The sequence below is a fragment of the Salmo salar genome, chromosome ssa12, assembly GCF_905237065.1.
Source record: "Salmo salar chromosome ssa12, Ssal_v3.1, whole genome shotgun sequence".
NCBI classification, from domain to species: Eukaryota; Metazoa; Chordata; class Actinopteri; order Salmoniformes; family Salmonidae; genus Salmo; species Salmo salar.
The window spans coordinates 41,903,414-41,926,754 of NC_059453.1; the positions used below are offsets into that span (position 1 = coordinate 41,903,414).

General features: G+C 41.0%; 1 protein-coding gene across 4 annotated transcripts; it reads left to right on the forward strand.

The window, feature by feature from the left end:
• The first annotated feature begins 322 nt into the window (after positions 1-322).
• osgn1 (oxidative stress induced growth inhibitor 1) lies at positions 323-20,540 on the forward strand. Of its 4 annotated transcripts, XM_045691384.1 has the most exons (7): positions 329-624; positions 4,424-4,500; positions 10,077-10,200; positions 10,584-10,720; positions 11,162-11,353; positions 14,263-14,354; positions 16,163-20,540. In XM_045691384.1, exons 3-7 carry the CDS (start codon positions 10,128-10,130, stop codon positions 17,211-17,213), a joined length of 1,545 nt encoding a protein of 514 aa, XP_045547340.1. In that variant the 5' UTR covers positions 329-624; positions 4,424-4,500; positions 10,077-10,127; the 3' UTR covers positions 17,214-20,540. The 4 variants fall into 4 exon arrangements, with proteins under 4 accessions (XP_013987142.2, XP_045547340.1, XP_013987143.2 ...); XM_014131667.2 differs by lacking the exon at positions 10,077-10,200 and having other exon boundaries at positions 323-624; XM_014131668.2 differs by lacking the exons at positions 329-624; positions 10,077-10,200 and adding an exon at positions 929-1,075.
• The last annotated feature ends 2,801 nt before the right edge of the window (positions 20,541-23,341 follow it).

Below are 23,341 nucleotides of genomic sequence, written 5' to 3' on the forward strand. Positions count from 1 at the left end.
CATCCCAGTATGTTGACATAGTGCAGGAGCAGATGGGGTCAAAGTAGTGGAATGGGGGAGTGGGTTTTTAATGAGTATAGGTGGCAGTTGAAGAGAAGTACCTGGGTATACAAGATCTTAATGCAAAAGAGTTAATGGGGTGGTGATTTACATTTTTTATGAAATTGTGATATATAGGTGTAGGGTTAATTGGTGGAATTATTATTATTATTATTATTTAGGAACCGGAATAATTAAGATAATTTAATGTAGGTAGGCCGTGACTGGTCTCACACTTCAGTACAGTAGGTGGCGGTGTATGGACTTTAAAGTTGGATGCGATCCACCAACCCAATTCCAAAGATGAAGAAGAAGGTGACCATGAGTGGCTGGTGAACACAACGCAAATAGGAATTATAAAATTAGTTCATGCTCATCTTCCATCGCGGGTTACCGTAACATTGCAGCATTTTACACATGTCGGTGAAAGAGTCACATAACGAGAATTTGAGGCATATCTTTAGAGATTGCAGTCGGTTGAACCTGCCTGGGGAAGGAATCGAAGGTTTTCAACAAGGGTAGGCGTTTGATAACTCTAGCAGCGTTTAAGGGATATCAGCGGTAGCCTTGTCTTCATAGCTATCGGTAAGTGGAAACATTGTAGTCAATATTTCAATATTTTCGTTCTCCTTATTGGGCCCATTTAGCTTTTCTCCGACGTCTTCTAGGCTGTTCCTGATGTGTCTGTTGGTAAATAGCGAATTTGACGTGGTTTCAATGTGCCGGTTGCCGATGGAAACCGTAGACGGGAACCCAGCATTGAAGTAGAAATCTAAATCATTTAACCAAGGCTATCAGTCTAGACGTTTTGCGTTGGATTCAGGTTGTGTGTGTGTGTGTGTGTGTGTGTGTGTTTAATCTATCGATAATTAGGCTACAGTCCAGTTAGAAGGCTGCGTCGGCTGCAGTCAAATGGTCCACTACGAGACTACAATCGGGCTGTTTGCGGGTACTGTGCACGTCTCGCGTAGCACAACGGAAATTTTTGGCTACAATATAGGACCCATCATTCATTCGAACCTAGCGAGGTAATTTGGTAAGCATTTTCAGCCAGGATGGCGAATATTGACATGTATTCGATTTATGATAACATGGCACATTATTTATAACCATAGCGCATTGAGTCGTTAGCAGTTATATCATAACCTCATGTGGTGTTCTGTCAGGATTACATCATTGGTACAGTGATACAAAGGCCGGGAGATGGCGGGATTGAGTCGTTACATTTTACCGTCCAAAGGGACTCTGTTTATGCAAGGCAAACCCGTTTTTGTGATTTCTGGTATCAAAATAAATGAATCACAGCACGTTTTTGGAGTCATTCAGCAGTTTTTACCCGAATAAGTACAATAGCATTGGGAATGAATATTGGAAGTTTAATTAATCTTAAATTGAAAGGGATGTTATCGGTTCTCCCTGTTGACAAGACATTCATAAAGTTTCTTTCAAAAATGACTTATTAAAGCACCCAAATAATAGCCTGCAGTTGTAACCGATGTGAAATGGCTAGTTAGTTAGCGGTGGTGCGCGCTAATAGCGTTTCAATCAGTGACGTCACTCGCTCTGAGACTTGAAGTAGGGTTTCCCCTTGCGTTGCAAGGGCCGCGGCTTTTGTGGCGTGATGGGTAACGATGCTTCGTGGGGTGTCAGTTGTTGATGTGTGCAAGGGTCCCTGGTTCGAGCCCGGGTTGGGGCGAAGAGAGGGACGGAACCTACACTGTTACAGTTACACACGGCTTTGTTCTGTGTAATTGTGGGCTGTTCTTTGGGTGCTGAAATCAGTAGTTTTTGATAAAAATGAAGTTGTGTTGTCAGAGCTCCAGTCTGCCCACACTAACGTTATAGTTGAGTTTAATTAGCGAATTGATAAATAGCCCAATGTAAAAACACAGTTTTAAAGTGTCCAAATCAATAACCAATATGCAGAAACAGTTCATGATATTAAAAACATAAACCAAAAATGTACTATCTACACATACATGTGCAACAATAGTAGTCATATTACTATTTTTTTTTAAATTAACAACTTATAAACAGCACACGCCCCCAAAAATAATTTGTCAAGTGGCAATAAATCATTCATCATTTGGGAGGGGGGTGGTATGCACTGTTTAAACTAACACTATTCATGGAAACATAGAATAACCTATACATAGTTGGTTAGATGAGAATGGCCAATGTTGATTTCGGGATGCTGCTATCACGGGGAAAGAGGAATAATTCACTTTCTGTTAACTTCAGCGATTCACGACCCGCCATAGGATATCAACAGTCACAACGGTTGGCTGCTATTTAAGTGATAGTTTGACTTTCAAATCCGTGTATTGATGTGTGGCCAGCGGCTTTTATACAGAGACCACCCTGAATTATATTGAATTCTGTGCCATTTGAGAAAATCATAGATGCGTTCTAAGACGGAAATCAACAGTACAAAACCAATGAGCGTGTATGATGAAATCGACTGTAAAAAAAACAAATATATGTTTTAAGCAATTGATCTTGTCATCATGACTATGAACTTTTATACTAACGTCACCAGTCTGAGGTAAAAAAATTGCAATTCCCCTCAATTCTATGTGGTCCAAAACTTCTGCATGTGTAATGTAGTGACACATATTGTCCCCATTATGGAAAGTAGCATAATAATCATTAATTATATATGGCAAAATAATTATCTTAATTTAGGATGATAGTAAATGAAGTAAACTCCCAAGATTTTTTAAATAATCACATTTTCTCTCTAGTTTAAACATTTCGTTACTTTCTTTATGAAACACCATTTTCCACTGCCATGCTATGGTGGCAAATGCTAATTCCTGACATTGACTACAGCATTCAGACAAAGGGTAAACAGGCTACTGCAACCTGATTGGCTGAACGTGATACGCAACATCCGGAACTAGCATTAGCCACTCTAGGATGGTGGTGGAAAATGGTGTTTCATAAAGAATGCATATTTCCCCTGTTTTTTTCCGCCTTCTCTCCATTAAATCGAGTTAAGGAGGAAAACGTTGCCTTTCCAGCCTGAATATTTTATGTATCGAACCGGTCCGTGGGGGATACAAGTGTATAGCGGGCTTCGTACAGTCCCTTTAGACGTTAAGATGAAACGACCCAACATCGGCATCTGCCGGCCTTTGGGCTACCCCAGGCCTATCATACTAGGTGGAGAGAAAAGGCAGTGGGCGGAGAAAAAGTTTACTGTAAAGTTGACTTGTTTGGTTATGGCTGCTTTCTTGAACAACATTTTATAGACAATTGTCTGTCAAGTGAATTTTTTTATTTAACCACAAAGACTCTTTAGTTGAGACTTTTACAGGAGAGGTGCAGTTTGACAAATTTAGTTATTAGTTGTACCATTTCAGACAAGTAAGCCTTCGCCCCCAGGATGATCTACCTAGACAAAATATGTAGATGTAACGACTGCAAATTTATGCAAGCTTTGATCACTGACGTGTCAGTCACGGACAAGTACAGACTGACACATGTACAGAAAGGCAGGCAGACAACTAAGTAATGTGACAACTGAGCACAATGTAATTCTTTGGGATGAATACAAGAAAAAAAACATTTGAAATGTCAATATTTATGTTGTGGTCTGACAAAATAAGTTTTTAACAAGGACATCTTAACCTAGATCTTGGGTAGGCTAATATCTCACTTTAATCCTGCCCAGCTGTTCTATATAAGCCTATAAACAATATGGGTTAAAGTATTTAAATAATATTGCACTGACTGTCACTAGAAAAGGTAAGGAACATCTGCTTGTAACAGTCAAATCTTAGTCAGTCCACATAGTTTCCTTTGCATTTTGAGTCCGGCTCAGCCGGATTGAGATGATATAAAAGCTGCTTGCTGCGCTATCGCTTTAAACTTTCTGCCGAGTCACGCTTACAAGCAAAGTGAGTTGTATAACCACTCTGCTCGCTGTAAGCCTCTGCAAGGATCCAGTAGGGGTCCCAGAGCTTTCTGGTATAACCTGTCTCTTCCCCCTCATGACTCACTTCACTACTGTACTACTTCTCCCCTTACATGCTTAAAGCTGTCCTCGCCCCCTTCCTGGCTAAATTAGATCACTATTGGACCCTTCCCAGCCATTTAAGTGTTCTCCCTCAACTATTTGAGTTGTGTTTTAGCTGCAGTTTCCGTTCCACATTTAACTTCTCTTATCTGTACACGTTCACCTTGGCTTGAGGACACAGAGGCTGGTCTCGCCCAGACGGAAGTGTTTTGTTTCTTTTATGTGCCGTTATGGAAAGCAGCTTGGCAATGGTGTCAGACAGGGATGTGTCATTGGTGGACTGTGGAAATGTACTGAAGTAGAAGACCAGAGCAGGAATTTAAAGGCTAATGGTTAACGTCCCTTTTTTTTCTCTCCTTGCAGATAAAAGCATACAGTGGCCATGGACTTGCAAAATAAAGATATCCTTCCCAGAGAGATTCTGCCAGTTGTTGTCATCGGTAAGACTGGGGTGACTGTACACATTCAGCTCTGAAAGACTTGGCTATAAAACCAGATTTGGTTACAAGTTATTTCTACACATAGTAGGGAATTTGGTCAAAGATCTTCTCGGGGACTAGACTATGAAACTGCTTCCGGTATTATAGGGAAGGAAGTAACACTTTGCACAACAGTGTTTCTCTTCTGAGGCAATTTCCAAATTGCATACGGTGGGTGAAAGGATGCATTGTCACCAAAATGTCAAGTGCCCTAGATCATTGTAGACTCACAAGGCTATAGGGTCATTCCAAGATATGACACCCACCATCTCAGATTGTTCTAAAATTGTTTTTGTAGTTAGAAACAGTTAAGATTATAATTTCTACAAGATTTTTGTTGAAAGATAATTAGATCTCTGAGAAATTAAAATAATTGATTGCAGAACATGGTATTTTTCAGGATGTAGAATGGGACATAAACCTAACAACTTCAATTTGATCTTTTCTATGAACAGGGAGGGGAAAAAACACCATCAAATTCACTGAGAATACATTGCATAGGATGAAAAACAATACAGCTCCATACTATTCATAGATAACTGATACTGTATACTCATTGTTGGATATGAGGTGGGTGGCTTTTTACCATTTCTTTGGATTCTTACTCATAGTTAGAAAGAAATGTTTGGATGTTAAGTGAGGTTATATGTATTGAAAATTATATGAATCATATAAATTGAAATGGTCAATTTGGATGCAATAAATTACCTTAATATCTCAGAGACAAGATTATATTTCAACAAAATAATGTTGCAGGAATGCTAATGTTATATTTCTTACAACAAACGATGTCGGAACAATCTGAGATGGTGAGTGTCAATCCCCTTTCTTGTGCTTTTTTAGGTGGAACGACCCCATAAGAACCTAGTTTCTTAGAATGATGGCACAACGTGCTCCCCTTATACAGTGAGGGGGAAAAAGTATTTGATCCCCTGCTGGTTTTGTACGTTTGCCCACTGACAAAGAAATGATCAGTCTATAATTTTAATGGTAGGTTTATTTGAACAGTGAGAGACAGAATAACAACAACAAAATCCAGAAAAACGCATGTCAAAAATGTTATAAATTGATTTGCATTTTAATGAAGAAAATAAGTATTTGACCCCCTCTCAATCAGGAAGATTTCTGGCTCCCAGGTGTCTTTTATACAGGTAACGAGCTGAGATTAGGAGCACACTCATAAAGGGAGTGCTCCTAACCGCAGCTTGTTACCTGTAAAAAAGACACCTGTCCACAGAAGCAATCAATCAATCAGATTCCAAACTCTCCACCATGGCCAAGACCAAAGAGCTCTCCAAGGATGTCAGGGACAACATTGTAGACCTACACAAGGCTGGTATGGGCTACAAGACCATCGCCAGGCAGCTTGGTGAGAAGGTGAAAACAGTTGGTGTGATTATTCGCAAATGGAAGAAACACAAAAGAACTCAATCTCCCTCGGCCTGGGGCTCCATGCAAGATCTCACCTCGTGGAGTTGCAATGATCATGAGAACGGTGAGGAATCAGCCCAGAACTACACGGGAGGATTTTGTCAATGATCTCAAGGCAGCTGGGACCATAGTCACCAAGAAAACAATTGCTAACACACTACGCCGTGAAGGACTGAAATCCGGCAGCGCCCGCAAGGTCCCCCTGCTCAAGAAAGCACATATACATGCCCGTCTGAAGTTTGCCAATCATTCCATCTGAATGATTCAGAGGACAACTGGGTGAAAGTGTTGTGGTCAGATGAGACCAAAATGGAGCTCTTTGGCATCAACTCAACTCGCCGTGTTTGGAGGAGGAGCAATGCTGCCTATGACCCCAAGAACACCATCCCCACCGTCTAACATGGATCTGGAAACATTATGCTTTGGGGGTGTTTTTCTGCTAAGGGGACAGGACAACTTCACCGCATCAAAGGAACGATGGATGGGGCCATGTACCGTCAAATATTTGGTGAGAACCTCCTTCCCTCAGCCAGGGCATTGAAAATGGGTCATGGATGGGTATTCCAGCATGACAATGACCCAAAACACACAGCCAAGGCAACAAAGGAGTGGCTCAAGAAGAAGCACATTAAGGTCCTGGAGTGGCCTAGCCAGTCTCCAGACCTTAATCCCATAGAAAATCTGTGGAGGGAGCTGAAGGTTCGAGTTGCCAAACGTCAGCCTCAAAACCTTAATGACTTGGAGAAGATCTGCAAAGAGGAGTGGGACAAAATCCCTCCTGAGATGTGTGCAAACCTGGTGGCCAACTACAAGAAACGTCTGACCTCTGTGATTGCCAACAAGGGTTTTGCCACCAAGTACTAAGTCATGTTTTGCAGAGGGGTCAAATACTTATTTCCCTCATTAAAATGCAAATCAATTTATAACACTTTTGACATGTGTTTTTCTGGATTTTTTTTGGTTTGTTATTCTGTCTCTCACTGTTCAAATAAACCTACCATTAAAATTATAGACTGATCATTTCTTTGTCAGTGGGCAAACATACAAAATCAGCAGGGGATCAAATACTTTTTTCCCTCACTGTAAGAAGACCCATCTCAAATGACTCAACTTTTTTAGGCTTTTCTTATGCGAGGCATTCTTAAAAGCCAAGTATATTTTTATACAAATACTTTTTTGACTGCTATTCATGGTTGATTCTCATATCAGATTTTTACATTCATGATGAGCCCTCAAACATTCTCTATGTAGGGCTGTTGCGGTGAACATATTACCACCACACCAGCAGTCACGAGCCATTACTGCAGTAAAATTTGACATCAGGGTAATCTCTTATGCACTCCGGACATGCTTGGTGGTACCCAACTCACTAATGACCATCAGGTCGCTAATGGCCTGGTACTCATGGACCTGTTGTCCCTAACCACACTGACATCAATACAAATGCAATCGAAAATAACATCAAACACTTGTCATCAAAACAGTATCATGCTTTTAAAACTCACCTCACTGTGATTGATCAATTTGAAGAAAGAAGTTCAACAACAGGTTTCAAAGCCTAACATAACAAAATGGACAGCGCTTTCTAAGGTTGTGAATAATTCAAAACATCCGTACGCATATTAGAGATAATACATAGGCCTATAAATGAGCCCCAAAAAAGGAAAAAAACAGAATTAAAATAATGATTGTGCCGTTATCAAATGTTGTACAATACATAGCCGATAAATACATACAAATATTTAACGTGTCTTTGGTAAATTATACGTATAGCCTATACTCCAAAATTAACCAAATTCTTGTAATCATCTTTGAGTGTGGAATGTGTTGTTATGCATACCGGATGGACTGGTTACCTTATGCAATGTGCCAAACTTTCTATTCAGTAGTCTGGGAGAGAATGCCTGGATGATACTGTTGGTTCATTGATTTGTCAGGTTGTCTTACAGAGTTAGCCTACAATTTGTATTTTGTTTTGAATAGCCTACTAATAGGGCATTTTTTTTACATTTTCATAATTTATAGACTGACACATTACCTTATAGTTACAGAATCTCACCACCGTGTTTCAATCTCCTCCCCTCTCTCCTTCATTCTTTTCTTGAGTGTGCAGAGAGGGGCTGTCAACAGTTTAATGCAATATTTTTAGTTGTGAAAACATGTTACTGTTGATGCTCCTGAACAACTTTCACTTGGTTTCCCAATTTTAAGCACTGGCTAGCTGCAGGAACAGGGTTGGAGGGCCCATGGCATACAGAGTTTGGGCGGAATATCACCTGTCGTGCAGCGAGAGGCTGCATGCTCTTCAAACAGTGGTTGATTCATGGAGTGAAATAACCAGAGTAGCCTCACCAGGCTGATTTTGAAAATTGAACCAGCAGGAAAGCGGCCTCCATTCACTATTTAAGTGTATATGGATGACGCCTTTTTTCCCCTGGCCATTTTATAATGGGCCGTTCTTAATCAAAACTAATTTGACCTATTAGTAAAGACAAAGTTGAGAATAGTCTGATGGGGAAAATATAGTCACGTGATGTTAGAATAGTTTGTGCAGTCAGAGGTAAGGAACAGAGCTCAAACCTTTTTGCTTAAAATAAATAATGGATTTATTGTGATGGATATTAAATTGATTTTGACATTCTTAAATGTAGACATTCCAAAGGCGTGCATCAGTGGCTTGTATGCGTGAAGGCCTGGAGATACTAAACGTGTTTATGTTAATTGACTGTCTATTATCGTGAGACCAGCAGTCTTTTGCCTGGCAATAACCGGCTGACAAAATTTCATGACAGCCAAAGCCTGTATGAGCCCCCAAATAATGTTAATATATTGCCTTACATAATATTAAGGCACTACATTATTATTATATATTTTTTTACCTTTATTTAACTAGGCAAGTCAGTTAAGAACAAATTCTTACTTTCAATGACTGCCTAGGAACAGGGGGTTAACTGCCTTGTTCAGGGGCAGAACGACAGATTTTTACCTTGTCAGCTCGGGGATTCGACCTTGCAACCTTTGTTACAAGTCCAACACTCTAACCACTAGGCTACCTGCCGCCCCAGGTAGCCTAGCCTACATAAACAAACAAAAACTGTAGTGGTTAACCTCTCTGGGGTATGTGGGACAGTAGCATTCAACCTCGCCAACAACCAGTGAAATAGCAGAGCGCCAAATTCAAAACGAAGAAAAATCTCATAATTCAAATTTCTCACACATACAAGTATTATACACCATTTTAAAGATAATCTTCTCGTTAATCCAACCACAGTGTCCGATTTCAAAAAGGCTTTACGGCGAAAGCATAACATTAGATTATGTTAGGACATAAACTTCACAAGAAAAACCACACAGCCATTTTCCAAGCAAGAAGAGGCGTCACAAAAACCAGAAATACAGCTAAAATGAATCACTAACCTTTGATGATCTTCATCAGATGGCACTCAATAGGACTTCATGTTACACAATACATGTATGTTTTTCTCGATAAAGTTCATATTTATATATTAAAAAAAAAAAAAAAAACATTTTTACATTGGCGGTTAATGTTCAGAAATGTTTTGCCTCCAAAACCTCCGGTGAATGAGCACATCAATTTACAGAAATACTCATCATAAACTTTGATAAAAGATAGTGTTAAGCACAGAATTCTAGATAAACCTCTCCTTAATGCAACCGCTATGTCAGATTTAAAAAAAACTTTACAGCTAAAACACACTTTGCAATAATCTGAGTACAGCGCTCAACAACAACAAGCAATACAGATACCCGCCATGTTGGAGTCAACAAAATTCAGGAATAGCATTATAAATATTGACTTACCTTTGATCTTCATCGGAATGCACTCCCAGGAATCCCAGTTCCACAATAAATGTTTGTTTTGTTCGATAAAGTTCATCTTTATGTCCAAATACCTCCATTTTGTTTGCGCATTTAGTCCAGCACTCCAAATTCACTAAGTGCGCGAGTTTAGTCCAGACGAAAAGTCAAAATAGTTACATTACAGTTCGTAGAAACATGTCAAACGATGTATAGAATCAATCTTTAGGATGTTTTTATCATAAATATTCAATAATATTCCAACTGGACAATTCCTTTCTCTTTAGGAATGAAGAGGAACTCCGCTCGCTCCCAAGGCTGCGCGTGTGACTGAGCTCATGCCTTATTTTGGGACACCTGATACAATCAGCTCTTATTCTCTCCCCAGTCACAGTAGAAGCATGAAACAAGGTTCTAAAGACTGTTGATATCTATTGGAAGCCTTAGGAAGTGCAATATGACCCCATTTACATGTTGGATAGGCAATCACTTGAAAAACTTCAAACCTCAGATTTCCACACTTCCTGGTTGGATTTCTTTCTCTGGTTTTTGCCTGCCTTATGAGTTCTGTTATACTCACAGACATCATTCAAACAGTTTTAGAAACTTCAGAGTATTTTTCAATCCAAGTCTACTAATAATATGCATGTCTTAGCTTCTGGGCCTGAGTAGCAGGCAGTTTACTACGGGCACGCTTTTCATCCGGATGTCAAAATACTGCCCCCTACCCCAAAGAAGTTAAACTAATTTATTCAACTTGTCTGAACTTGCACCTCTTTCCCTTTCTCTCCTAGGTAACGGCCCCTCGGGCATCTGCCTGTCATATCTGTTGTCAGGTTACACCCCCTACCTATCTCCAGAGGGCACTCACCCTAACCCCCTACTGCAAGGCAAGCTGGATCAACAGCCTCATTTGTCACTGTTGGAGCTGGTAAGAATGACACCTCGTCTGTCTTCACAATGTCTCTGTCACAACTCGCATTTTACACCTAGCTTGGTGGGTGTTGGTTTACAGTTGCCGGGCTGGTTGTAGGTGCTAGTTTAAATGTTCTGTAAAATGCTGTCTGTTTGTGTTTACCACTAAGATTTATGGTTTGTTGGTAGTTATGCAACTATTACTACCTGTATGTATGCTCAGTAGAAATATTTGTGTGGCCCTAAGTAAGGTCTGTATGTAGGCTACAGGAGGTTTTGTAAATAAAGTTGTGTCCATGTTATAAGCTTAGTAAAAAGCTTTATTAGTGTCCTTGATAAAGGGTGGCATTTTGTTTTTCAATGAGCTAGACCCTAAAACTAATTATATAATAGGTAGGTAGGGCTACATACCACAGTCTTTGTACAAAGTTGTTTACGTGTTTGTTTCTGTGTGCAGGACCTGGAGTACCTGTGTGAGGGACTAGAGGGCCGCTCCTCCAACCCCGTGGCTGTGCTGTTTGACTCCCTGCTCCTGCCCGACAGTGACTTTGGGCTGGACCATGCCTCACCTCTGCTTTGGCGCTACGAACCGGAGCGGGCCACCCCACACCTGGTGCTTGGCAAAGGACCCCCAGGAGGAGCCTGGCATGTAAGTGCCCAGTCCATAATAATTGCCCAATACCATGTTGACCCCCTGGTCCCCACTTTGTGCAGATCTAAAAAGGATTGGTTATTCCAAGAATTCCAACTTTTCCTTGTGATGTTGCTCACAACAATCTAATCATTTTCAGATACACACAAGGCGCTTTTTGGAAGGGGCCAGGTGGTGATTTGCAATTGGGTAAAAAAATTGGGTCATAAACACATTTTGTGCTAACATTCAGAATTGGTCTGTCACACCCTTAAATCTCTGAAGTCTGTTTTTGTCAAGTGGAAAATGGCCTTGGGTATTTGCTATTTTATTAGGATCCCCATTAGCTGTTGCTGAAGCAGCAGCTACTCTTCCTGGGGTCTATACAAAACATAAAACAGAACATCAATAGACAAGAACAGCAAAAGGACTGAACTACACAAATTTAAAATAAGAACAATCGAACCAAAAAAGGTCCTACGGACAGTTGCACGCATACATAAACTCAGCAAAAAAAGAAACTGTCTCACTGTCAACTGCGTTTATTTTCAGCAAACTTAACACGTGTAAATATTTGTATGAACATAACAAGATACAACAACTGATACTTAAATTGAACAAGTTCCACAGACATGTGACTAACAGAAATGGAAGAATGTGTCCCTGAACAAAGGGGGGGGGGTCAAAATCAAAAGTAACAGTCAGTATCTGGTGTGGCCACCAGCTGTATTAAGTACTGCAGTGCATCTCCTCCTCATGGACTGCACATCAGCTGTTCGTCTTGTCTCCCTGTAGCGCTGTCTTAGGCGTCTCACAGTACGGACATTGCAATTCATTGCCCTGGCCACATCTGCAGTCCTCATGCCTCCTTAACAGCATGCCTAATGCACGTTCACGCAGATGAGCAGGGACCCTGGGCATCTTTCTTTTGGTGTTTTTCAGAGTCAGTAGAAAGGATCCGGCCGTGAAAATACTGCCCCCCTAGCCATAACAGGTCGAGTGCATAGAGGAGTTCTGTATCTATAATTCTTAAAATAATTGTTATGCTTTTCGTGAACGTTTATTGTGAGTAATTTAGTAAATTGTTAGCAAATTCCCCGGAAGTTCCCCGGAAGTATGCTAGTTCTGAACGTCACATGCTAATGTAAAAAGCTGTTTTTTGATATAAATATGAACTTGATTGAACAAAACATGCATGTATTGTATAACATAATGTCCTAGGTGTGTCATCTGATGAAGATCATCAAAGGTTAGTGCTGCATTTAGCTGTCTTCTGGGTTTTTGTGACATTATATGCTAGCTTGAAAAATGGGTGTCTGATTATTTCTGGCTGGGTACTCTGCTGACATAATCTGTTTTGCTTTCGCTGTAAAGCCTTTTTGAAATCGGACAGTGTGGTTAGATAAAGGAGAGTCTGGTCTTTATTATGGTGTAAAATAGTCATATGTTTGAAAAATGGAAGTTTTTGGATTTTTGAGGAATTTGTAATTCGCGCCACGCCTATCATTGGATATTGGAGCAGGTGTTCCGCTAGCGGAACGTCTAGATGTAAGAGGTTAATTGCCTACCGTTTGTAAGCTGTTAGTGTCTTAATGACCGTTCCACGGGTGCATGTTCATTAATTGTTTATGATTCATTGAACAAGCATGGGAAACAGTATTTAAACCCTTTACAATGAAGATTTGTGAAGTTATTTGGATGTTTACGAATTATCTTTGAAAGACGGGGTCCTGAAAAAGGGACAATGCTTTTTTTTTTTGCAGAGTTTACATTAGTACAGTGGTTCCAAACCTTTTTCGGTTACTGTACCATCAGGTACATTTTGCTTTGCCCAAAGTACCCTTGAAGTACCCCCTCATGCATTTTCCCTGTAAGCCTATGGTTTTATGAGTCCTCTGAAGTACCCAATGTGGATCCGAGTTAATTAGGTCAGATTGGGGAGAGACGTTGTGCTGTGAGGTGTTGTTTTATTTGTTAAAGCAAATTGAGTCATTCAAGATGGAAGGGAGAGATGTGATCATGGCTCTATATAAAATTGTGATTTGCCTTGAATTCATTCTGGATTTGGGGACTGTGAAGAGACCCCTGGTGGCATGTCTGGTGGGTAAGTATGTCTGTCTGTCTAAGTTGATTATACAGACAATTTGGAATTTTCAACACTAGTATTTCTTTGAAAAACAAGAATTGATGCAATAATAATTCTTGGTCCCTTTCTGAAAATGTGTCTTGCATCTCCAAAAAACGCAGTAAGCATCACCATAAGTGCATACATAATACAGCCGACAACACTGTTTACAGATGGATATAGTTTGCAACTCAGTTCGTAAGTTCTGTGGGGGTGAAGTTACTGTATTTATTCAATTGACTTATACTGGTGGAGATGAATGATTTCTTGTAAAGGTCAACTCTGTATCGGCGGTGCTCCTGGTTGAGTGGGTGTGTCAGGTCGGTGGCAATTCTCTCTTCTTCCCTTGACACTCTCTCCATGAACAGCACTCATGTTCTTGAGATGAACTCCACTGATTTTGATTGACAGCTTTACTATTTTGTGTAATAGTTTTTTGTTTGAGATGGATAGTTATAGTCAATCTCTTGGTAAATTCCTTACATAGTATACTTAGTGAAAAATGTTGTTTATATGTCATGGCTAACTAATGGCATGTAGCTAGTAAAACCACCTGTAGTTTGCATACCTGCAGATACATTGGCATGTAAAACAGCAAGGGACAATGGCAGACCATTGCTTTCTGGGAAAAAGGTGGGTGGGTGAAATATGCATCTGATGACCATTGACCAGAACACTTTGGGCCCTGGCCAAAAGTAACACCATTTATAGGAAATAGGATGCCATTTGGGACACGAAAGTTTGCATATGTGGCTTTCAGCCTTGTGGTTAATGGTGCTGGTGTTTGTGTTTGTCTCCTTAGGCGATGGAAGGCTCCATGCTCACTCTTAGCCTAGCTAACTGGATGGAACTGCCCGGCCTGAAGCTTAAGGAGTGGATGAGAGAAAAACGCAGGTGGGTCCTTCTGACAAGCTACAGCACCATTAACTTTTTTTTTGGTATTTTTTTCATTAATCCACAGAAGCAAAGATTCACTTGCCACATCATGATGATGTGTTTGGCGGCAGGTGACACTTTCCTTTTTTAAAGTCCTATATCTTGAATGCTGACATGCAAAACATTTTGGGACTGTATTTCACTGAACAAAAATCAAACCATTTCAAAGTGTTACAATTCAAATAAGGAAATAATTTAATTGAAATGAATTCATTAGCCCCTAATCTATGAATTTCACATGATGGATACAGATATATCTGTTGGTCACAGATACCTTAAGGTGGGGGCGTGGATCAGAACCAGCCAGTATCTGGTGTGACCACCATTTGCCTCATGCAGCGTGACATCTCCTTTCCATAGAGTTGATCAGGCTGTTGATTGTAGCCTGTGAAATGTTGTCCCAATCTTCTTCAATAGCTGTGCGAAGGAATCCTGTACAGATCCTTGTGCCATGGGGCCGTGCATTATCATGCTGAAACATGAGTTGATGGCAATGAATTAATAGCACGACAATGGGCCTCAGGTCCCTCTCCCGGTATCTCTGTGCATTTAAATTGCCATCAATAAATTGCAGTTTTGTTCGTTGTCCGTAGCTTATGCCTGCCTATATCATAACTGCACCACCACCATGGAGCACTCTGTTTACAACAGCAAACCACTCGTCCACACAATGCCATACACGCTGTCTGCCATCTGCCTGGTACAGTTCAAACCGGGATTCATCCGTGAAGAGCACTCATCTCCAGCGTGCCAGTGGCCATTGAAGGTGAGCATTTGCCCACTGAAGTCGGTTACGACGCAGAACTGCAGTCAGGTCAAGACCCTTAGGTTGTGCAAATCCACAGTTTCATCAGTTATCCGGATGGCTGGTCTCAGACGATCCCGCAGTGTGAAGAAACCGGATGTAGAGGTCCTGGGCTGGCATGGTTACACATGGTCTGCAGTTGTGAGGCCAGTTGGACGTACTGCCAAATTTTCTAAAACGTAGTTGAAGGCAGCTTATGATAGAAATTAACATTCAATTATCTGGCAACAGCTCCGTTGGACATTCCTCCAGTCAGCATGCCAATTGCACGCTCCCTCAAGTTGAGACATCTGTGACACAACTGCACATTTTAGTGGCTTTTTATTGTCCCCAGCACAAGGTGAACCTATGTAATGATCATGATGTTTAATCAGCTTCTTGATATGCCACACCTGTCAGATGGATGGATTATTTTAGCAAAGGAGAAATGCTCACTAATAGGGATGTGAACAAATTTCTGCACAAAATTTGAGCGAAACTCGCTTTTTGTGCGTTTGAAAAATGTCTGGGATCTTTTATTTTGGCTCATGAAACATGGGACCAGCACTTTACATGTTGCATTTTATATTGTTGTTCAAGGTAACAGTGCACTAATAAAAAATAACAAAATACAGTTTTTGGTGTGAATTTTTCCTTTAAGTGGCCACAGTCGAATCAGCCATTCCAGATTGACCTTATCACTGTTACTGAATAGGAGTGTTCACTTAAGGGAAATATTCTTGTTTGCGTGTAGTTTTTTTCTGTGTTGAGCCGCTTAGGAACTAGGATTAGCTACCAGTATTAATGCCTTAGGTTTAGTGAAAATAGAGGCAAAACAAATGTGGTTTTGTGTAAAAGACAAGTGGCTGGTGAATGAGGCTGTTTTTTTGTTGTTTTCATTCAGGTTTTGGCCCCAAGGACCTTTTTTTGTGTGTATTTTAAACACCGGTGTCTGAGCCTCATACTTAAATCTTTGTTTCAGGAATGTCCGTAACGACAGGGCCACCCCCGCCGAGATCGCCTCCTACTACCAGCACTATGTCAACCAGATGGGCCTGGAGGACAGCTTCGCCTGCGGCACCACCGTCACCTCCATACAGAGGGTGAACTGCGAGGGGGCCAGCGGCCGTCCCTTTTGGAAAGTCCAGGGAACCCAGAAGAGGGAGGCTGACGAGCTGGGGGAAGGAAGTCTGTCAGAGGTCCCCTTTATAGTGTGCGCAGACTACGTGGTTCTGGCCACGGGCACCCATGACATCCCGGCCCGTCTGGGCGTGGAAGGCGAGGGTCTCCCCTTCGTGTGCCACAGCTTCTGGGAGCTGGAGGCAGCAATCTCCAGAGGCCAGCTGGACCACACCTCAGACCCGGTACTGGTGGTGGGAGCCGGGCTGACAGCGGCCGACGCTGTCCTGGCAGCTCACCACCTCAACACGCCTGTGTACCACGCCTTCCGGCGCTCGGTCACCGACCCAGGCCTCATCTTCAACCAGCTTCCCAAGCTCCTCTACCCTGAGTACCACAAGGTGCACCAGATGATGACCCAGCAGCAGCAGCATGGCCAAGACATCCCCAGCTCTGGGGGAACGGGCACCCCGGTGGACCAACAGGAAAACAACACCGCCTCCATGTCTACTGGCTCCTACCCAGGCTACGTCAGTCTGCCAAAACACCGGGTGGTGGCCTTCAAGCCTGACAGGAAGTGCGTGCTGGAGGGGGAGGACGGACGTCGCACCGTGCTGCAGGTCTCCATGGTCCTGGTGCTGATTGGCGCCCACCCCAACCTGTCCTTCCTTCCTGAGAACGGACGGCCCCTCGGTCTCAACCCCCAGGAGCCAATCACGTGCCGGCGGAACCCCCTGGAAGTTGACCCATACACGTATGAGTTGGTGTCAGAGGGGGGGCTGTACGCCATGGGGCCTCTAGTTGGGGAGAACTTTGTCCGCTTCCTCAAGGGGGGTGCTTTAGCCATCGCTAGCGACCTCGCCAAGAAGCAGCGGGCCAAGGAGGAGAATCGCACCACCCTGCGTGTGTCCTAGACTCCTAGGGGTTAAGGGTTGCGACAGGAGTAAACTGCTCCTAAGGCCTGTTGTTGTTATTATTGTTATTATTATTATTATTATTATGAAGGCTGGACTGGGCTTGTCAGCTCAGGCTAAAAGACTGAAGCGCAATCTGTGACAATATGACCTGCACCAGTCCCAATATTCCTCAAAGGACATTGCCACTCTCTCTGGCTCCGCTGAGAGAATAATTCAATCTTTTTACCAGGGCAGGAGAGTAGGTCGGGTTGATGTGTAGCTAATCATATGGTGCAAGGGTAGAATCCAATGTCCTTATAGAGTACCACAGTATGAGCCATAATACCCATAGAACATAGCGGTCAAACAGGTGAATGGTTCCAATAGTTTTTACACCGTTCATTTTTCCCATAGGGGATTTTAGAAATACTTAAAATAAGGGCTGTGTTTCCTGTAGGCTTACCCTGGCGTAATGTTTTGATAACTGTGTAAATCTCTCTCGGACAAGGTGACTTTTATCAATTGAAATGCTAATTAGCTCCTAATGTGGCTATCATAAAGAACTATAAATGCCATTATTATCTGGATGAGACTGACTCGAGGCAAAGGTAAGAATATCTGGATGAACTATCTGTTAGCTAAATGTAGTAATTAAGTAATTGGCAAAATGTATTTAAATGGACAATTATGTGAACTGGCTTGTGTAATTTTAAATTGACACAATACCTCTTAGCAAAGGTGTCAGAGATTTGTAGTTTTGCATTATGTCTGCTTTGATGCGAATTAGCATTTTCGAATCAGTAAATGGGACCTAATATATTGATAAAAGTCACCTTGTCCTACGCCAATGTAAGCCTACACGAAACACAGCACTTATTTTAAGTGTTTCTAAAATCCCCTATGGGAAAAATGTATGGTGGAAAAACAATTGGAGCCATTTCCCTGTTTGACCACTAGATTTTATGGGTATTATGACACCTCCACTGGGCGCTATTTGGTTCCTCATCAAGTATGCTAGCCGTATACTACAAATGTAGTTTGAGTTAGCAAGGTAACTCTTGAGTTCAACTTGGGATAACCGGTACCACGAAAGTGGCTCACCTTTTAGCCAGGTAAATGTTCTATGGCCACGAATCCTTCAGAACTAACCTGCTCCGGGGCAGGTTAACTCGGGTCTAACTACATTTACCCTGAATTAAGTGTCTTAGCCACGAGTTGAGGACCAAGAAAATCAGATTCCCTCACTCTCGCCAAGATTGCGTTATCATCCACTTAATTTGAGGAAGATGACTGATTTTTAAATATTTATTCATCAATAGATATTTTAAAATTACTATTTTAACAAAAACAATCACATTACACATTAAGTAATGACAAATGCATTTGAAACTTGACGCACAGTAAAACCTTTTATAACTTAATTCAATTATTTTATTGATGGGAGTCTGGAATAAAGGTGCTAGTGCATTGATAACCACAGCAAAGTAATAAAATAAAGACGGCACTCCTAAAAGTCTATTTCACACAACAGCCTGCTGAATTTGCTTAACTTTTCGGCACAAATTAAAATGGCACTGACTTGCCCATGGATTGATGTTTCTGCATTGTCTCAATGAAGAGTTCACCGTTCAACTAGCCACGAGCGACATGCAGTTATAAGCTTGCTAGAGTTCGCGGCAGACGGAACAGCAATATCCACCGTCATAGTACGGATGAAGCCTGAGCTGAAATGGGAAAACCCTGTGTAGCTATAGGTTGCTTTGTTGTATACCCCTCTTGTTAATGTTTGAAAACTCAAACGCCAACGTAACTTCTCAGCTAAATCTTTGAGATTAACTCTTTTGTTGCATTGGTTTTCCATTGTAAATCAATTTTGAAAGTGTAGAAACACATTACATTTACCATGCCATGACGTTTGATGGATTCTCTGAAATGAGAATGGTATCTGTGTCTATATTAGCATCTTTCACAAACGAGAACTCAAGCTTGCCAAGCTGAGTTTTTTGTTGTTGTATCATTCCTGGTAGTTTTTCAATCTGTTAGACCTTAAATGTAGCTGTTTATTCTATTTTTTTTAAACCAGACGATAAGTTTAAGGGGGGGCTATTCCCTTGATTTATTTGCAGTAAAAACTTAAAAGTAATATGTTTGAATTAAGAATTACAGGGTCAGTTTATCACCATGATCAGGCTCAATTTGAGACTAGGATAATTAGGCAATCTATGTTTAAGGCCCATATGCATTCTCACCAATCTGGGGTGACTTTCCTGAAAGCTTTGTAGCCAATGTTGTATTTTATTTATCTTGACAACCCAGACACCACTCGTAATTCGTTCACATACAGATTGACTACTAAATGTTGCTACTTTCTCACTGATATGGGTCTGGGTGGTGGAGAAGGTGTACTGTCAGCTATTAAGCTTCAGGGAAACGCACCTATTTTTATCATCCAGAGAGAATTGTCATTTTGTGCTATCTGTTTTCTCTTGTACATGTTTGTCCAGATGGTGCCTTGGCCAATTGCATACTCTGAGCTTCTGTTACTGCCCCAGCAGCATTTGATCTCGAGCCAGTGCCTTAAGACACATTGCTATTACCAAACTGGAAATGTATAAACTTATCATACAACCACTAGGTGGCCACATCAAATATTATATTATTCCACAGGTGTACAAAAAGTGTATTGAAGGCCTATAATGTTCTTGTAAAGTTGTGGGGCCATGTATTAAGACATCCTTAAGAGACAATATTCATATGCCAACCAGAAACAGTTTAAACGTCTAATTGAATCTAGTTGAGAAACTAGAGTTACAAATGCATTCAAAGCAGCGCACTATTGACAGTCTCTTTCAAGGCAACATAGTTGGTTTCATATGGCTCCTTAGCACTTGCTACACAAGGCAGTAAGACCAATGACCCACTGGTCTTTTCCATGCCAGATGTTTGTTCTGTCTTACATTTTAAACCATTACACAATGTTAAGTACTTCTTAAAAATAAATGTAAAATACTTTTTTTTTCGTCATTCATTCATGGTCTCAGACAATCATTTTGAAATCCACAGAACCCTGACCGATCAATAGAAAAGAGACCAGATGCAATATTTTCAGAGAATCTAATATTGTTTTTGTCCACATTTCCTATAAATTGTTCTTCACCACTGTAACCAAATTCTGAGAGTTGTGGATCATTGGTAATGTTTATTTTTGGAAAATGTCCATTCAAAAAGTTTGATAGGTGGCTATCATGACTTCACTTGAGTGTTCTTTTCCATGTTGATATACATGCACTACAAATGCAGGATTTTCTATGGATCCTTTGTATTAAATATACTATTTTCAACAAACTGTTTTTTTCCTCGTTACTATGCCACTAGCACTGAATGAATGCATTATTTTTATTGGACAGATATTAAATACATAAAGTTGCCTCATTCATTGAGTACGACAATGCATACATATGTTGAGCACAAAGTCTGCCAACTTATTTCCATGGTTCCATGTCCTTGTTATCATGTGTGTAGCGAGAATGGACAGCTTGGGCAAGACTGGCTTTGTATTTTGCACTTCATATTACACTCAGTGTAAGAAATGGCTTTTCCCTCACTTTATCCACCAGATGGCAGGCTATTCTAACCATTCAGTAAGCACTAACCCTATCTGGGTTCATGGGAAGTCCATATCCTAACCATAACCTTTTTAAATGTCTACTTCAATGGGGGGGATGTCCCAAGGATTCCATTTATACTTTGCCATTCAGATAGCAACAGGTTTGCATACCATGTGGAATGCAGTCCTACTGATGATATTACTTATGCAATATAATGTAAACTGCTTAGAGGCTATTTTCCTTTTCATACCCCAGAAACCCGTGCACATGCATAGATACTGTGTGAGAGCAAAGTCTTGCATCTCGATCATCTCTATCTGCAGTGCTGCTTGTTGCAACTTAATTTCGCTGAGTCTACCTTTAAAAGATGCACTACAGGATCTTAAGCACAATGAATTGGATTCGTAACCTATCACACGAATTGCATCAGAAAATAATATATATATATATATATATATATATATATATATATACAGTGCCTTGCGAAAGTATTCGGCCCCCTTGAACTTTTCGACCTTTTGCCACATTTCAGGCTTCAAACATAAAGATATGAAACTGTAATTTTTTGTGAAGAATCAACAAGTGGGACACAATCATGAAGTGGAATGAAATTTATTGGATATTTCAAACTTTTTTTAACAAATAAAAAACGGAAAAATTGGGCGTGCAAAATTATTCAGCCCCCTTAAGTTAAAACTTTGTAGCGCCACCTTTTGCTGCGATTACAGCTGTAAGTCGCTTGGGGTATGTCTCTATCAGTTGTGCACATCGAGAGACTGACATTTTTGCCCATTCCTCCTTGCAAAACAGCTCGAGCTCAGTGAGGTTGGATGGAGAGCGTTTGTGAACAGCAGTTTTCAGTTCTTTCCACAGATTCTCGATTGGATTCAGGTCTGGACTTTGACTTGGCCATTCTAACACCTGGATATGTTTATTTGTGAACCATTCCATTGTAGATTTTGCTTTATGTTTTGGATCATTGTCTTGTTGGAAGACAAATCTCCGTCCCAGTCTCAGGTCTTTTGCAGACTCCATCAGGTTTTCTTCCAGAATGGTCCTGTATTTGTCTCCATCCATCTTCCCATCAATTTTAACCATCTTCCCTGCCCCTGCTGAAGAAAAGCAGGCCCAAACCATGATGCTGCCACCACCATGTTTGACAGTGGGGATGGTGTGTTCAGGGTGATGAGCTGTGTTGCTTTTAGCCAAACATAACGTTTTGCATTGTTGCCAAAAAGTTCGATTTTGGTTTCATCTGACCAGAGCACCTTCTTCCACATGTTTGGTGTGTCTCTTTGGTGTGTCGCAAACTTTAAACGACACTTTTTATGGATATCTTTAAGAAATGGCTTTCTTCTTGCCACTCTTCCATAAAGGCCAGATTTGTGCAGTATACGACTGATTGCTGTCCTATGGACAGAGTCTCCCACCTCAGCTGTAGATCTCTGCAGTTCATCCAGAGTGATCATGGGCCTCTTGGCTGCATCTCTGATCAGTCTTCTCCTTGTATGAGCTGAAAGTTTAGAGGGACGGCCGGGTCTTCGTAGATTTTCAGTGGTCTGATACTCCTTCCATTTCAATATTATCGCTTGCACAGTGCTCCTTGGGATGTTTAAAGCTTGGGAAATCTTTTTGTATCCAACTCCGGCTTTAAACTTCTCCACCTGCCTATCTCGGACCTGCCTGGTGTGTTCCTTGTTCTTCATGATGCTCTCTGCGCTTTAAACGGACCTCTGAGACTATCACAGAGCAGGTGCATTTATACGGAGACTTCATTACACACAGGTGGATTCTATTTATCATCATTAGTCATTTAGGTCAACATTGGATCATTCAGAGATCCTCACTGAACTTCTGGAGAGAGTTTGCTGCACTGAAAGTAAAGGGGCTGAATAATTTTGCATGGCCAATTTTTCAGTTTTTTATTTGTTAAAAAAGTTTGAAATATCCAATAAATTTCGTTCCACTTCATAATTGTGTCCCACTTATTGTTGATTCTTCACAAAAAAAATTACAGTTTTATATCTTTATGTTTGAAGCCTGAAATGTGGCAAAAGGTCGAAAAGTTCAAGGGGGCCGAATACTTTCGCAAGGCACTGTTTATATACCGTACCAGTCAAATGTTTGGACACACCTACTCATTCAAGGGTTTTTCTTTATTTGTACTATTTTCTACATTGTAGAATAATAGTGAAGACATCAAAACTATGAAATAACATCTATAAAATCATGTAGTAACCAAAAAAGTGTTAAACAAATCAAAATGTATTTTGAAATGGGAAAACCCACTGAACTCGGGTGATTATATAGGCCAGGTCATCTGATGCAGCACTCCATCACTCTCCTTGGTCGAATAGCCCTTACACAGCCTGGAGGTGTGTTTTGGGTCATTGTCCTGTTGAAAAACAAATGATAGTCCCACTAAATGCAAACCAGATGGGATGGTGTATCGCTGCAGAATGCTGTGGTAGCTATGCTGGTTAAGTGTACCTTGAATTCTAAACAAATCACAAACAGTGTCACCAGTTACGCACCATC

Coding starts and splice junctions, on each gene's coding strand:
- osgn1 (XM_045691384.1), top strand. CDS start 10,128: ATGCCTTATTTTGGGACACCTGATACAATCAGCTCTTATTCTCTCCCC. Junction 10,201..10,583: donor CAGTAGAAGCATGAAACAAG/GTTCTAAAGACT, acceptor TTTCTCTCCTAG/GTAACGGCCCCTCGGGCATC. Junction 14,355..16,162: donor TGGATGAGAGAAAAACGCAG/GTGGGTCCTTCT, acceptor TCTTTGTTTCAG/GAATGTCCGTAACGACAGGG.